A 17,221-nucleotide genomic window follows, 5' to 3' on the forward strand; every position below is an offset into this window, starting at 1 on the left:
AGGGTGTGATAATGCTGTGTTTGATTATGTGTCATGATGTGATATGTTTTTATGATAGAATGTGTTAATGATGATGATAACATGACTATATGATGCTGTTGTTGCTATGTTGATTATGATGCATGCTTGGTGTGCATGCATTCATGAAAGGTCGATGCCTAGTGATGAACGGACTGAGTTCCAATGATGTTGTTGACTCCGGGCTTGTTGATAGGCTTGGTTCCTTACGGGGAACTCGGATTCTATGGTGATGAATCTGGGAGTGGTGATCCTGTAGTTGGTCACAAAATGGGTATACCGAGTCGTGTTGAGTCATGCATGGGTGTGTGCATTGCATTTGATATGTTGTTTTGTTGATGTTCATGAGTATGTTGATTATGATGATTAGGATGAGTTGTGTTGGCATATGTGAAATATATTTATTTTTATATTACTGTCGTTATATTATTATTTAATAATGTAATTCTCACCCCTTCTGCATGTGTTTATGTTCATCTATGATGAGCAATGTGCAGATAAAGAGGAGTAGCTATTGTTGAGGTTTGAAGAATAAGTGTAGAGTTATTCTACAGAGTCGAGTCAAATGCTCTGGTCATGTGACACCGGGGTTATGGGATTCGATAGATAATTGGTTATTATTTACGTTGTTTGTGATGACTAATATGTTGAGATGTTTTGTTGAGAAAATGATGAAATGTTTTATAATTGTTATGTGATGAATGATGATATTGTGCTGTTGTCCGCTGCGAAGTTTTAAGTATTAAATAATATATTTTATGTTGTGATGTGATAATTGTTATGTTGAAAGAAATGTAAACTCTTCTACATGTTGTACTCTGATAATATATTTAAATATGTCGTTCGGGTAGAAGGGTGTTACATTAGTGGTATCAGAGCATTGTCAGTCCAGTCGAGTCATAATGGGAGGTTTTCCCTGTTGGTCGACTAGTGTAAATGACACTGTCGATATTTAACGGTTGTGGTTGTGTTGTGCAGAGTATGGCTGGAGAAAACGACCGTGTGATTGCTGAGGCTTTGACTGCTATGGCACAGGCTATGCAGGCGCAGCAGAATCCGCCGGTCGACGAGTTTAGGAATTTGGGAAGGTTTCTGAAGAATAACCCTCCTACATTCAAAGGGCGCTATGATCCAGATGGTGCTCAGATTTGGCTGAAGGAAATTGAGAAGATTTTCCGGGTGATGACGTGTACTGAAGCACAGAAGGTGCAGTTTGGTACGCATATGTTATCTGAGGAGGCTGAAAACTGGTGGGATAACACTCGCTAGAGAATTGCAGTACCAGGTGCTGAGATGACTTGGGAAAGGTTCAAGACGACCTTTCTGGAGAAATATTTTCCTGCTGATGTGCGATGTAAGAAGGAGATGGAATTTCTAGAACTGAAGCAGGGTAACATGTCTGTTGCTGATTACGCTTCGAAGTTTGAGGAGCTGGTGCAGTATTGTCCTCATTATAATAATGCTGATGCTGAGGAATCCAAGTGTGTCAAGTTTGAGAACGGGTTGCGCCCCGAAATCAAACAAGGCATTGGTTACCAGGAGATTCGTAGGTTTCCTACACTGGTTAATAAGTGCAGGATATTTGATGAAGATAGCAAGGCTAGGACTGCTCATTACAAGAGTCTTAGTGAGAAGAAGAATAAGGATCGTGGTAGTCCTTATGCATCTCCAAATGGTAAAGGTAAGCAGAAAGTGGTAGATGAGAAGAAGCCAAGTGGGGGAGGATCTCTCATAGCTGGTAAATGTTTCAAGTGTGGCGAGCCAGGCCACCGTGCTGATAGCTGTACAAAGAAAGTGCTGAGATGTTTCCGATGCGGTCAGGCTGGACATAGGGTTACTGAATGTAAGGATGCTGGTCCGACATGTTTTAATTGTGGCGAGAAAGGCCATATCAGTTCGCAGTGCTCGAGACCGAAGAAGGCGGCTACTGCAGCTCATACTACTGGTAGGGTGTTTGCTCTGAGTGGGGCTGAAGCTCCTAAGGAAGATAATCTGATTAAAGGTACTTGCTTGATTAATAATGTTGAATTGCTTGCTATTGTTGACACTGGTGCTACTCATTCGTTTATTTCGTATGAGTGTGCGACCAGGATTGGTGTGATTATGTCGTCCCTAGGCGGAAGTATGGTGATAGATACTCCTGCTAATGGTTCTGTGAAAACTTCTGTTGTCTGTCGAGGTTGTCATTTGACGATCTTTGAGAGAGAGTTCGTGGTTGATTTGGTGTGCTTGCTCTTGCACCAAATTGATATTATTCTGGGAATGAATTGGCTAGAATTCTATGGCGTGTTTATCAACTGCTATAGGAAGACGGTGCGGTTTTCTGAAGTTGGTGAGAATGATGAGGCAAGATTTCTATCTGCTAGGCAGGTGGGGGAATTTGTGAAAGATGAAGCTCAGATATTCGCTTTATTTGCGTCTCTGCAAGCGGATAAGGAAGTGGTGAGTGTAGATTTGCCTGTTGTCTGTGAATTTCAGGATGTGTTTCCGGAGGATGTAAGTGAATTACCTCCAGAACGTGAAGTCGAATTTGCCATTGACTTAGTACCAGGTACGAGTCCAGTGTCGATGTCCCCTTATAGAATGTCGGCAACTGAATTAGTTGAATTGAAGAAGCAACTTGAAGAATTGCTTGAGAAGAAGTTTGTGCGTCCAAGTGTTTCTCCTTGGGGTGCACCAGTATTGTTAGTGAAGAAGAAAGAAGGTACGATGAGGTTATGTGTCGATTATCGGCAGTTGAATAAGGTGACTATCAAGAATCGGTATCCATTGCCGAGGATTGATGATTTGATGGACCAGTTGGTTGGAGCGCATGTTTTCAGTAAGATTGATTTGCGGTCGGGTTATCATCAGATCCGGGTGAAGTCAGATGATATTGCGAAGACTGCTTTCCGTACGAGGTATGGTCATTATGAATACACTGTGATGCCGTTCGGTGTGTCTAATGCTCCAGGTGTGTTTATGGAATATATGAATCGTATATTTCATCCGTACCTTGATAATTTTGTTGTGGTGTTCATAGATGATATATTGATATATTCTAAGACGGAAGAAGAGCATGCAGGACATCTGAGGATTGTTTTGCAGGTGTTAAGGGAAAAGAAATTATATGCAAAGTTATCTAAATGTGAGTTCTGGTTGAAGGAAGTGAGTTTCCTTGGCCATGTGATTTCGAGTGGTGGGATTTCTGTTGATCCTGCTAAAGTTGTTGCTGTATTACAGTGGGAGACTCCGAAGTCTGCTACTGAGATACGCAGTTTTCTGGGGTTAGCTGGTTATTATCGCAGATTTATTGAGGGCTTCTCTAAGTTGGCATTGCCGTTGACGCAGTTGACTAAGAAGGGTCAAGTGTATGTGTGGGATACAGCTTGTGAAGCGAGTTTTGTTGAGTTGAAGAGGCGGTTGACCAGTGCTCCAGTGTTGATCTTGCCTAATCCTGGTGAGTCCTTCGTTGTTTATTGTGATGCTTCTTTGATGGGTCTTGGTGGTGTTTTGATGCAGAACGGTAAAGTTGTAGCTTATGCTTCTAGACAGTTGAAAGTTCATGAGAGGAATTATCCTACGCATGATCTAGAACTTGCAGCTGTTGTATTTGTGTTGAAAATGTGGAGACATTATCTGTATGGTTCCAGATTCGAAGTGTTCAGTGATCACAAGAGTCTGAAGTATCTGTTTGATCAGAAAGAGTTAAATATGAGGCAGAGAAGGTGGTTAGAATTACTGAAGGATTTTGACTTTGAATTGAGTTATCATCCCAGTAAGGCTAATGTAGTTGCAGACGCGCTGAGTAGGAAGTCTCTACATATGTCTATGATGATGGTTCGGGAGCTTGAGTTAATTGAACAGTTCCGTGATATGAGTTTGGGTTGTGAAGTTTCCGCTGATAGTGTAAAGTTGGGTATGCTGAAGTTGACTAGTGGAATTCTGGAAGATATTCGGAATGGCCAGCAAGTTGATGTCGCTCTAGTTGATCATATTACTATGGTTAACCAGGGTAATGGTGGTAATTTTGAGATTGATGGGAATGGCATCCTGCGATTTAAAGGTAGAGTTTGTGTTCCTGAGGTGTCTGAATTGAAAAAGAGTATTCTTGAAGAGGGCCATAGGAGTGGATTGAGCATCCATCCAGGTGCAACTAAAATGTATCAAGATTTGAAGAAGTTGTTTTGGTGGACTGGTATGAAAAGAGATGTTGCTAAGTTTGTATATGCCTGTTTGACTTGTCAGAAGTCAAAGATTGAACATCAGAAACCGGCAGGTATGATGCAACCTTTGAAGATTCCTGAATGGAAGTGGGATAGCGTTTCCATGGATTTTGTGACAGGATTGCCGAGGACAGTGAAAGGTAATGATTCTATTTGGGTGATTGTGGATCGATTGACTAAGTCGGCGCATTTCTTGCCGATGAAGATTAATCACTCTTTAGAGAAGTTGGCAGAGTTGTATATTGAGGAGATAGTGAGGTTGCATGGTATTCCATCCAGTATTGTGTCTGATAGAGATCCCAGATTTACTTCTAGATTTTGGGAAAGTTTACAGAAAGCGTTGGGAACTAAGCTGAGGTTGAGTTCAGCTTATCATCCTCAGACTGATGGTCAGACCGAAAGAACTATCCAATCCTTGGAGGATTTGTTGAGGGCTTGTGTGTTGGAGCAGAGTGGTTCTTGGGACAGTTATTTGCCGTTGGTGGAGTTTACTTATAATAATAGTTTTCATGCTAGTATCGGTATGGCTCCATATGAAGCATTGTATGGTAGGAGGTGTAGAACTCCATTGTGTTGGTATGAATCAGGTGAGAGTGTTGTACTCGGACCTGAAATTGTGCAGCAAACGACTGAAAGGGTTAAGATGATTCAGGAGAAAATGAAGATTTCTCAGAGTCGTCAGAAGAGTTATCATGATAACAGGAGAAAGGCACTTGAATTCCAAGAGGGAGATCATGTGTTCTTGAGAGTTACTCCGACGACGGGTGTGGGTAGAGCTTTAAAGTCTAAAAAGCTTACTCCGAGGTTTGTGGGTCCGTATCAGATTTTGAAGAGGGTTGGGGAAGTGGCGTATCGGGTAGCTTTACCGCCGTCGCTTTCTAATCTGCATGATGTGTTTCATGTATCTCAGTTGAGAAAATATATTGCGGATCCTTCGCATGTTGTTCAGTTGGATGATATCCAGGTGAGGGATAATTTGACCGTTGAGGTGTTGCCAATTCGGATAGATGACCGAGAAGAGAAGACCCTGAGAGGTAAGAAGATTGCTCTAGTGAAAGTTGTTTGGAGAGGTCCAACTGGTGAGAGCTTGACTTGGGAGCGTGAAGATCAGATGAAGGAGTCGTATCCGGCTCTATTTGCTTGAGGTATGTTTTCGAGGACGAAAACTCTTTTAGTGGGGGAGAGTTGTAACACCCCGATTAAAATAAGAGAATTATTTAATTGAGTTAATATTATTTTATTAATTTAATTAAATAAAGTGAATTATTGGATTATTATTATTATTATTATAGATATTATTTATTCTAATAATAATTAAATAAAATAATTGGAATATGAAGAGTGGAAGGGTAAAAGTGGAAATTGGATAAAAGAGGCCAAAGTGAGAATTCAGTTTTTTTTCACGTGTTTTGTCTCAGAGTCAGAGAAAAGGGGAGAAACGCTGAAGAGAAAGAGAAGGAAGAGGAGGAGGCCAAAGATTGCTCAGAGCTTCCTTCAATCCAAAGAGGTAAGGGGTCTGAACCTTATTAAACAATAATATGCTGAAATTGGTGAAATATTGGGTGAACGAAATTGGGGTTTTTAGTCGAAGGAATTCGTAGAAATTATATGCAATGATGTTAGGATTGTGAAATCGAATAGGAGACTAACTGTACTAGATGATATGAGTGAGTTTATGTGAAATTTGGACTGTTTAAGGATGAATTTGGATAGATCTCGTAGCAGGGAAAGCCATTGCAGATCTGGAAACTTGGTCTCTGGTCATACGCGTATGGCACTAGGCAATACGCGTATGAGACTGATGGTACGCGTATGGCACTAGGCAATACGCGTATGGATGAGGAAGATGATGTTTTGAACGTGGTTTGGTCTCTGGTGGTACGCGTATGGGAATGTGATACGCGTAGCATACGCGTATGGACATGGGCAATACGCGTATGGAGTTGGTCAGGCGTGGGCAATACGCGTATGAGCATAGGCAATACGCGTATGGGCAGACTTGTGGTCTTTCCTGGGCTGTTGTTGTGCAGTTTCGGTTGTTTAGGCTGAGCGAGGTAACTTAGCTGATGCATAGTATACGAAGGATCATTTCCCGTTGCTTTGAGTGGTATAGATATTAGTAGGGTGTGATAATGCTGTGTTTGATTATGTGTCATGATGTGATATGTTTTTATGATAGAATGTGTTAATGATGATGATAACATGACTATATGATGCTGTTGTTGCTATGTTGATTATGATGCATGCTTGGTGTGCATGCATTCATGAAAGGCCGATGCCTAGTGATGAACGGACTGAGTTCCAATGATGTTGTTGACTCCGGGCTTGTTGATAGGCTTGGTTCCTTACGGGGAACTCGGATTCTATGGTGATGAATCTGGGAGTGGTGATCCTGTAGTTGGTCACAAAATGGGTATACCGAGTCGTGTTGAGTCATGCATGGGTGTGTGCATTGCATTTGATATGTTGTTTTGTTGATGTTCATGAGTATGTTGATTATGATGATTAGGATGAGCTGTGTTGGCATATGTGAAATATATTTATTTTTATATTACTGTCGTTATATTATTATTTAATAATGTAATTCTCACCCCTTCTGCATGTGTTTATGTTCATCTATGATGAGCAATGTGCAGATAAAGAGGAGTGGCTATTGTTGAGGTTTGAAGAATAAGTGTAGAGTTATTCTACAGAGTCGAGTCAAATGCTCTGGTCATGTGACACCGGGGTTATGGGATTCGATAGATAATTGGTTATTATTTACGTTGTTTGTGATGACTAATATGTTGAGATGTTTTGTTGAGAAAATGATGAAATGTTTTATAATTGTTATGTGATGAATGATGATATTGTGCTGTTGTCCGCTGCGAAGTTTTAAGTATTAAATAATATATTTTATGTTGTGATGTGATAATTGTTATGTTGAAAGAAATGTAAACTCTTCTACATGTTGTACTCTGATAATATATTTAAATATGTCGTTCGGGTAGAAGGGTGTTACAGATGGCGAATTCTTTGAGACTCTTTCTCAGTCATTTGAAGTAGTTCCTCCGACCAACCCCGTCCTTAAGCCAACTTCCCATGTGCCCAAGGTTATTCGTGCTCCTCCAACTATGACTTCTCTGAAAGATGCTCAAGCCGTGGTCGAAGATGGTGGTCGTACTGGCTGGGGTCAACTGATCAACGTACCGTACAAGTCTGATAGATTTGGCCTGGGATTTAGCTCTAAAAAGGTAGTCGAAGATCAGATTAATGCCGTAGAAGATGCTGATAGTGATTGCGACTTGGATAGCTGGATTTTCCCAACAATTGGTGACGGACTCAATAATTGGAAGGCTGAAGACACTATCCTGATTTCCTTTAGTCAGGAGTAATTGTTATTGTCTATTTTAGTGTTGCAAATTTTTAATTTTTACAATTGAACTTCTTAAAGCATTGTGTCTATGCCCGGGGCACAAATAGCTAATTTGTTGAGGGTTTTGTCATTTTCATAAGCATATCCACATTCAATAAATCAATGGACTTTTTGCATTCAAATATTGCGCTCTTTATCTTTCCTGTCATCTTTTAAACAAGCTATGCTTTCTTACACACACTCACGTAACAAATTGCAGATCCATATCCACTCTGGATCCTGTTGATAATAATTCTACTACTGTTCATTATGACTTTGAAAATCCGATCTACCAAGTCGAGGATGGAAGTGAGGAAGATTGTGAAGTACCTGGAGAGCTTGCCAGACTGTTACTGCAAGAGGAAAAGACTATACAGCCGCATGAGGAATCAATTGAGACTGTAAATCTGGGTACTGAAGTGGACAAGAAAGAAGTCAAAATAGGAGCAGGCTTGGAAAACAGTGTCAAAGAAAGATTGATTCAGATGTTACATGACTATATATAGATTTTTGCTTGGTCTTATGAAGACATGCCAGGACTGGATACTGATATAGTAGTGCATCGTTTGCCAATGAAGGAAGATTGTCATCCTGTTAAGCAAAAGGTTCGTCGCATGCGTCTTGAAATGTCTGAGAAAATCAAAGTCGAGGTTATGAAACAATTCGATGCAGGTTTTCTGGCTGTTACTTCTTATCCTCAATGGGTTGCTAATGTGGTACCAGTGCCAAAGAAGGATGGTAAGGTGCGAATGTGTGTAGATTACAGAGATTTGAATAAAGCGAGTCCCAAAGATGACTTTCCACTTCCGCACATTGATGTTCTGGTAGATAACACCGCTCAACACAAGGTATTCTCATTCATGGATGGATTCTCAAGTTATAACCAGATTAAGATGGCACCTAAAGACATGGAGAAAACTACGTTTGTGACGCAATGGGGCACTTTCTGTTACAAAGTAATGCCATTCGGTTTAAAGAATGCAGGGGCAACATACCAGCGTGCTATGGTGGTTTTGTTCCATGATATGATCCATCATGAAATAGAGGTATACGTGGATGACATGATAGCCAGATCTCATACTGAAGAAGAACATCTCGATCATTTATACAAACTGTTTGAGAGGTTGAAGAAATATAAGTTGAGATTGAACCCGAACAAATGCACCTTTGGAGTAAGATCCGGTAAACTCTTGGGCTTTATTGTCAGTGGTAAAGGAATTGAGGTTGACCCGGCTAAGGTGAGAGCTATTCAAGAAATGCCAATTCCCCGTACAGATAAAGAAGTCAGAGGTTTCTTGGGACGCTTGAACTACATTGCCCGATTTATTTCCCATTTGACTGCTACCTGCAAACCCATCTTCAAATTACTGAGGAAAAATCAAGAGATGATATGGAATGATGAATGCCAAGAAGCTTTTGACAAAATCAAGAAGTACCTCCAAGAACCTCCAATTCTGATGCCACCAGTTGAAGGAAGACCTCTAATCATGTATTTGACCGTGTTAGAAAATTCGATGGGGTGTGTGTTGGGGCAACATGACGAGTCTGGACGAAAAGAGCATGCCATATACTACCTTAGCAAAAAATTTACCGACTGTGAAACAAGATACTCATTGCTCGAGAAAACTTGTCGTGCTTTGGCTTGGGCTGCTCGCCGACTAAGACAGTATATGTTGAATCATACCACTTTATTAATTTCTAAGATGGATCCTATTAAATATATATTTGAGAAACCTGCCCTCTCCGGAAGAATAGCAAGATGGCAGATGATTTTAACAGAGTATGATATCCAATATACTACTCAGAAAGCAATCAAAGGGAGCGTGTTAGCTGATCATTTGGCTCATCAAGCAGTTGACGATTACCAATCTATGAATTTTGAGTTCCCAGATGAGGATGTCATGCTTGTTACTGATTACAAAGAACCTGGACCAGATGAAGGACCCGAACTGGGATCCCGATGGACTATGGTTTTTGACGGATCTTCTAATGCATTGGGCAATGGTGTTGGTGTTGTGATTATTTCTCCCAGGGGTTGCCATACGCCTGTCACTGCTAGACTATGTTTTGATTGTACCAATAATATGGCTGAGTATGAAGCATGTATTTTGGGACTCAGAGCTGCTATAGACCTGAGAATCAAGTTTTTGAGTGTGTATGGAGACTCAGCCTTAGTAATCAGTCAGATCAAAGGAGAATGGGACACTAAACATCCGAATCTCATCCCTTATCGAGAGCGGGTGTTAACATTAATCCCATACTTTGAAGAGATTACATTCAAACATATTCCACGAGAAGAGAATCAGTTGGCAGACGCATTGGCTACCATGTCATCTATGTTCAGAGTCAGATGGGATGATGAAGCTCCCATGATCACCTTTGAACGACTAGATGAACCAGCATATTGTTATGAACTGAATACTGATGAAGTAGAAGAGAAACCTTGGTTCTACGAAGTAAAAAGATATTTAGAAACTCAGGAATACCCTGAAGGGGCATCCATCAATGACAGAAAATTTCTGAGGAAGTTCTCCGCTAAATTCTTTTTGAGTAATGGAGTATTATACAAACGTAATCATGATTCGACTTTGCTTTGCTGTGTGGATAAAAGGGAAGCAAAAAAGATTATGGAAGACATACACGTCGGTACTTTTGGGACTCATTCTAGTGGACATACGATGGCCAAGAAGATTCTGAGATCAGGGTATTATTGGTCTACCATGGAAGCTGATTGCCACCGTCACTCCAGAACTTGCCACAAGTGCCAGATCTATGCGGACAAAGTACATGTACCTCCTGCTCCATTGAACGTATTGACAACACCTTGGCCCTTTGCAATGTGGGGCATTGATATGATTGGAGAGATTAAACCTACTGATTCTAATGGACATCGTTTCATTCTTGTTGCTATTGATTACTTTACAAAGTGGGTAGAGACAGCCTCATTTGCTTCTGTCACCAAGAATGTGGTGGCACGGTTCATCAAGAATAGTCTTATTTGTCGGTATGGCATCCCTGAAAGAGTTATCACTGACAATGGTACTAATTTGAACAACAAGATGATTACTGAACTCTGCACGCAGTTCAAAATAAAACACCATAACTCTTCTCCGTACCGGCCAAAGATGAATGGCGCCTGTCGCACCTCGAAAAAATGTGGGGATACGACTTCAAAGCGAAGCGCGATCGCACGCTCGCAATGATGGACTGAACAGAGTCGCCACCGAACTTTATTTATTCCTAAAAAGGAAAGGGGAAATATCGATAAAACCCAGGACAAAAGAAAGGATAAGATATGGTCATCGCAACCAATATCAGGGTTCGGGAGTCGATTACGCAAGGGGAAGGTATTAGCACCCCTCACGTCCATTGTACTCAACGGGAACCATTAGGTCAGTTGTGTGCATTAATGTTAGTTTGAAATGTTAGGCTTTTCAATTTATTAGGTGGGAAAGAATAAATAGAATCAAAAGAAAAGAGAAGATGTTTTTGGATTTTTTTAACGAAGGACTAAACCTAAGTTTTTTATTAGTGGGCCTGACAAGATTCATAAATCCTGCTCCTACGTATCTCAAAAGAGAAATCAAGGCTTACGTAGTTCTGGGTAGAAAAATGTTTGTTTGTTGGTCGATTTTAGCGAAAGCTATATTGTATTAATCGACGAAAACATTGTTTTACCCAAAACAGATGAGGAGTGGACGCATACCACACATCGAACGGATTTATAAATCTACATTCGGAAAAGCGTCATTTATCTCTACTCAACAATTGTGGCCGAAACATTGTTTTGTATCACTTAAAACAATATATCTTTCGTTTACGAAAAAAGGTTTTCGATTAATCGCACGGCGGCGAGAAAAGAGTTTGATTGGTTGGATGTATTTTGAGTGATGGCGAGAACTTGGATGAGCGAGATATACATCTCGAATCCTAGCCTCAGGAGTGCATGGTATACACCATGTTCCATTTCCATCTTTATTGAAAAAGTATTAAGGTAGGAATTAGGTATTTTGAAGTTTGAAAGACGAGTACTTGTGACCTACAAGCTCTTACAGCTTGGGTCTAATACTCGGGACTACGTCTGGACATTCCACCCAGGCAGTCTGTTTCTTTCCAATATTGCTAAGAAAATGATTCGAATATTTATGAATGTTTTGGAGGGAAGACGAATATTTATGGCTTTCAAGCTCTTACAGCTTGAGCCTAATATTCGGGATTACAACTGGATATTCCCTCCAGGTAATCTTTTTCTTCCAACTTTATTAAGAAGATGGTTTGAGATATTTACGGGTGTTTTGGAGAGAAGACGAATATTTATGGCTTGCAAGCTCTTACAGCTTGAGCCTAATATTCGGGATTACGACTGGACATTCCATCCAGGTAACCTTTTTCTTCCAATTTTATTAAGAAAATGATTTTTGAATATTAGAGTGTTAAAGTGAAGACGAATATTAACGGCTTGCAAGCTCTTACAGCTTGTGCCTAATACTCGGGATTACGACTGGACATTCCATCCAGGTAATCTTTTTCTTCCCATTTTACTTGGAAAATGATTTGAATATTAGAGGGTGGAAGTGAAGACGAATATTAACGGCTTGCAAGCTCTTACAGCTTGTGCCTAATACTCGGGATTACGACTGGACATTCCATCCAGGTAATCTTTTTCTTCACTTTTTATTTAGAAAATGATTTGAATATTAAAGAGAAGACGAATATTTATGGCTTGCAAGCTCTTACAGCTTGAGCCTAATATTCGGGATTACGACTGGACATTCCATCCAGGTAACCTTTTTCTTCACTTTTTATTTAGAAAATGATTTTGAATATTGGATTAAAACAATTAAAGTACCGAGGTTTGAAATTATTGAAAGTTAAATTGATGTTGCTTAAGAGCTCATTGTAAGAAGGCCCAAGAGTAAGCCATGTGAAGAAAATATCAAACAAAAACTTTATTTACAACACATTTAAAAATTAAATCAAAAAAAGGGTAAAATCGGGATTTGCACGGATGGAGATCGAGGGACACACAAAACCTAAATAATGTGCTCAAAGCCGGTTTGCACATATTGACAACAATTGAAATGTCATATGTGATTAGTCAAAACGCGGCGAAATACTATCACTATATCGATAAAAATAATCATGGATAAATGACGAGAAAATTGTCAAATCCATAAATTAAAGAATCGATGTTTTACCAATTAAAATAAATAAAAGGTGTAAATACTAAAGAAATAATAAGTGTGAGAAAAATTGGATTAAAACATAAATGTGAGTAAATTAAAAAGAATAACTTTAAAAAAGAAAATAAAATGTTGTAAAACCAAATATGCCACACACGGGTATCGAACCCACTACCTAAATGGGAATGAAGATACTCCACACCCATCCGGACACCAGTTGTTTGTTTTCAAACCAAGACCAAAACATATTGATATTATCCAAAACCTTTCAAAGAAAAGAAAAAAAAAACAACAAAGTCCAACCGTGGGCTGCTGGACTATGCCTGACTAAGGCCCACGAACCTAAACCTCAGACCCGGGTCGGTGGAGGCCCATTCCGGATTCTCGGCCCAACACAAAAGGAATGATGGAAGGCCAAGGGATAGCGTGACCTAGCCGCATGGCTGTCTTGGTCACGATGAAAAAAGAAAGAAAAAAACTAATAATAACTGATGATACAGCAAAACGAAAAGATTATGCATTGGGTTTTGTGGGTCTTAATAGGTGTCGTTCCAAATACCACCTGGCATTTAAAACAAAAGCCAAATATCTTTTTGAAAATAGCCACGGATGATATCCGATTCCCTTTTCTACAAAATCCACCTTCTTTCTCAAAGATCTCATTCTTTTGAACAGCAACCAAAATTCAACAAACATAATACAACAAGAACATGCAAGGAACCCTGAAGCTACATCAAAGAAAAGATGGATCGAAAATGGAACTAACCGATTGCAGCTGGATCGACCAACGAACGCGTAAGTAAGGTTCTTCCTGAATCCTTCTAGCTTATGATATTGTTTTTTCCTTCTGAGTGGAATCCGGATTCCCTTAGGTTTTTTTGTTGAACAGTCTTTTCTTCCGCCTCTGACTAGGTTTTTTCTTGTGTTTTCGAATTAGGGTTTCGTGGTGGTCGCCTCCCTCTCTCTGAATCGCTCCCTTCTATTTATCTCACGGATTAGGGTTACAAATTGATGCTCACAAGTTCGAAAGGAGAAAGTTCCAGGATTGCTTTTTGATGCTCAGAAATGATTGCCCTGTTTGATCATTGGACTCGGAAAGGTAATCTGAACATATGCTTTTCTGATCGCTTTTTGTCCCAATTCCAATTTGGGAACTTTCTTGAATTTTCAACGCTTTACTGATTGCCTTATTTTGTTACTGCAGTAAAACATTGAAGATTCCAAAAGCATTTCCGGTTTTGATCACAGCTCAGGTTGTAGTTTCGGTTGACATGGTTGAGTACGAGTTATGTATTGGACCTTCTAGGCTCTTTGTTTTTTAGTTTTCTATGCAGGCAACTTGGTGAATGGGAGTTATCTCACTCAGTATCCTGTCTATTTCACCATCCAAAGGATAGTGGTCAACCGGCTCCAATGAGCATCCCCCTTACGTCGAGCCTCAACATGAGCTACAAGTTTTTATGTCTCCAACTCCTAATTATGAGCTCCTGAAGAATGCTTCATTATCAACATGCTTTTCCAATCATATGAAGGTTCCAAAGCATGATAATGTTCTTCCTTTGCCCACGAATAATCCGAATGCTCGAGGTTCCATCTTTGAGTTTGGAAAATGACAATGAATATGAAATTTCTTCTCTAGAATGCTTCTGCACTAGCAACTGTACTCCTGATTCAGCACTGACTCGAATGCACCATCCTCAAAGCCTCTTTGTGTTCGTCACAGTTTGAACATGGGAAGTGAGAAAATACTAAAGATAAGCATGAAGCATCGAAAATTTGCGGTATTGTGCAAGTTAATCATCTTGGTCATTCAAATTGAATCTTCATTGTTTTGTTTTTTTTTTTTGCAGGTTAATGGCTTGGAACTGGAAATTTGCATTAGCTTGCTCTTGCTTCAGGGTCCATGTTTTGCAGCATGTGCAGCCCTTGCACCAGAAAGATACAAGTCAATGCAGCTTTCCAGAAGTTCTAGATGCATTTACTTTAGCACCGACCTGTATTAACAGCTCCAAGCATTCTAACGAACCAGCTGCCACAGATGAAAGGAGTGGGGTAATGCCATCATCAGTTTCAGCATTAGGATTTGCACCATGTTTTAATAGAACAGTAACTGCAGCTTGTTGAGCATGACCCGCAGCCCAAACCAAGGGTGTTCCCGCATCACTCTCTAAGTCAGGATTAATTCCTTTGGACGGCAAGTGCTCAAGCAACTCAATATCTCCTATTCCAGCAGAATGATGCAATGCCGTAGCTCCTAAATTGCTAGCAATAGTAGGATCAGCACCGTGGTCAATAAGATACTTAGTCGTGGCAGTGTGTCCTTGTCGTGCAGCATGAATGAGATCAGTTTCTCCATCATCATCTCTCGAATCAATCTCGAGCTTCAAATCCTCCAACAGGTATTTACAAATCTCAGTTTGTCCTTCCAAAGCAGCAAAATGAAGTGCCCCACGCTTGTTTGCATCTTTAATTGCTTCCACTGTTTTCATTGAATTGTACCAATCTTTTGCTGAGAAAAGGTTTGTGATAGGCAGGGCAGTTTCCCGCACCCTCTTCCAATTTTCATGATCATCCACGTTATGACGAATTGTGGCATTATCCGTTTTGATGGAAAAATTTGTTGTGTTAACTTCATCTGTTGTTGATACTTGCAGGAAATGATGATACAGCAGACGTGACAACAGGAACTGGTTTGGTGATTCATGAGAACGCTGCCGCATTTGTATGGGCTTCAATTCTTCTGTTTCATTCTGTTATGATGTTGATTGTTTTTGGAGCGCTTCTAATATTGAACTGCAGTTTTTCATTGTGCAGGCCTTAAGGAGACAATGATTCCAAAGTTTGATCATGAATAATGTCCAACACCAATGTAGAGCTCGGAATGGGATCAACTCTTCTGCGCGATGCTTCGAAAATGCCTCACAAGCCCACGGCACATGACCATCAGCCAGTGCCCCTTGTTGTTTTTGACGGTTGCAGTCTTGGACGTTATTTGTTGTATTTATATGGAGTAGTTTATGTATAAAAAAAAGGAATAAAATATTTGAAGCTGTCATAGCTTTGTCTTCTGTACTCTGTTTCCAATCATCTTGAGCTCAAATTTCTTGATCACACCAGCAATGTCTCTCAAAGTCGTATCCAACCCATAAGGTGTTTTGTCATATGTGGTTTTTGTTGAATTTAGAAACACTTTACATGATTCTCTTCTTTGAGCTATGGTTCCATGATAATGAAAATATTTTATTCTTCCTTCCGTGTTGTGAGTTGTTTTTCCATCTAAATTCTGTGACATGTGAACACCAGTTGCAAATAGCCTACGTGGTTGCACTGCATATTTTCTGTCCCAGTTCTTGAATGCATATGGACAACATTAGTTGAATGTAGCTCTCAAGTTATTTTGGCTATGGCTGAAGTTGTTCAGCAAGGACTCAATTTGCTTCACTTCTTTAGGAATTGATGCTGTTAAAACCTCGTAACCTGTTTCTGTAATGAGAATCTCATCCTCAATCCTTATCCCAATGCCTCGGTACCTCTCTGGGCAATTAAAAGAAGATGGGATGTACACCCCCGGTTCAATAGTTATTACAACACCTGGCTTCAGAGGACGGTCAAAGTTGATCATTGAACAATCGTGAATGTCCATTCCGAGATAGTGACCTATAGAAGTTGGGTTCAGCGTATGGTAGGAACTGCTTCCAAAACCTTTCAAAATTCCAAACTCCTTTAGTCCTTTCTGCAGCATTTCAACCGAACGGTTGTGTATTTGTCGAATACTTGCACCAGGCTTACAAAGTTCCACACAATGCTTGTTTGTTTCCAGTATAAGCTCATAAAACTCCTCCTGTGCAGAAGAGAAGGTACCACAAGGTGGCCAGGTACGTGTGAGATTACTGTCATAGCCATGTAACTCACATCCAACATCCATCAAAACAAGATCTCCATCTTTAATCTTTTGATCGTTCCTAGAGTAATGTATAACACTTCCATTAGGCCCGCCACCAACCACGGGATTGAAACCCATTCGTTGGGCACCTCTCACTTTGCATTCATATTCAACCTTTGCAGCTAGCATACCTTCATCGGGGTATGTCTTTGAATGCAGCATTGTCAACAAAAGTGCTTGGACAAAGATGGATGTGGATTTTGGGTATAGTTCGAAACAAAAATGGATTTAAAAAAAAGAGTTGGGTTATTGGATATTTGATTATAAAAATGGATGTGGATTTTTTTAGGAATAATCCAATATTAGTTTGAATATCAATTTAATTAATAATAACAAATCAGCAAAAACCAAATTAACAACAAATTAATCTATAATTCATTTAAAATTACTTGGATACCAACTCTAACATTCATTTGGAAATTAAAATCGATTAGAGTTTGAATCATTAGTAAAATAAACAATTAAGATTAAATTGAAA

At 39.9% G+C, this 17,221-nt stretch overlaps 2 protein-coding genes across 2 annotated transcripts; both read right to left on the minus strand.

The window, feature by feature from the left end:
- Positions 1 to 14,746: 14,746 nt before the first annotated feature.
- On the minus strand, positions 14,747 to 15,520 carry LOC127136237 (palmitoyltransferase akr1-like). Its single transcript, XM_051062825.1, has one exon. It carries the CDS (start codon positions 15,518 to 15,520, stop codon positions 14,747 to 14,749), a length of 774 nt encoding a protein of 257 aa, XP_050918782.1.
- Positions 15,521 to 16,136: 616 nt separating this feature from the next.
- Positions 16,137 to 16,944, minus strand: LOC127136238 (intermediate cleaving peptidase 55, mitochondrial; the record flags this gene model as incomplete). Its single annotated transcript, XM_051062826.1, has 1 exon — positions 16,137 to 16,944. A coding segment is annotated over one exon (774 nt), but the record flags the coding sequence as incomplete, so codon positions are not given.
- Between the last annotated feature and the right edge of the window lie 277 nt (positions 16,945 to 17,221).

This window comes from Lathyrus oleraceus, chromosome 4 (assembly GCF_024323335.1).
Source record: "Lathyrus oleraceus cultivar Zhongwan6 chromosome 4, CAAS_Psat_ZW6_1.0, whole genome shotgun sequence".
Lineage (NCBI taxonomy): Eukaryota > Viridiplantae > Streptophyta > Magnoliopsida > Fabales > Fabaceae > Lathyrus > Lathyrus oleraceus.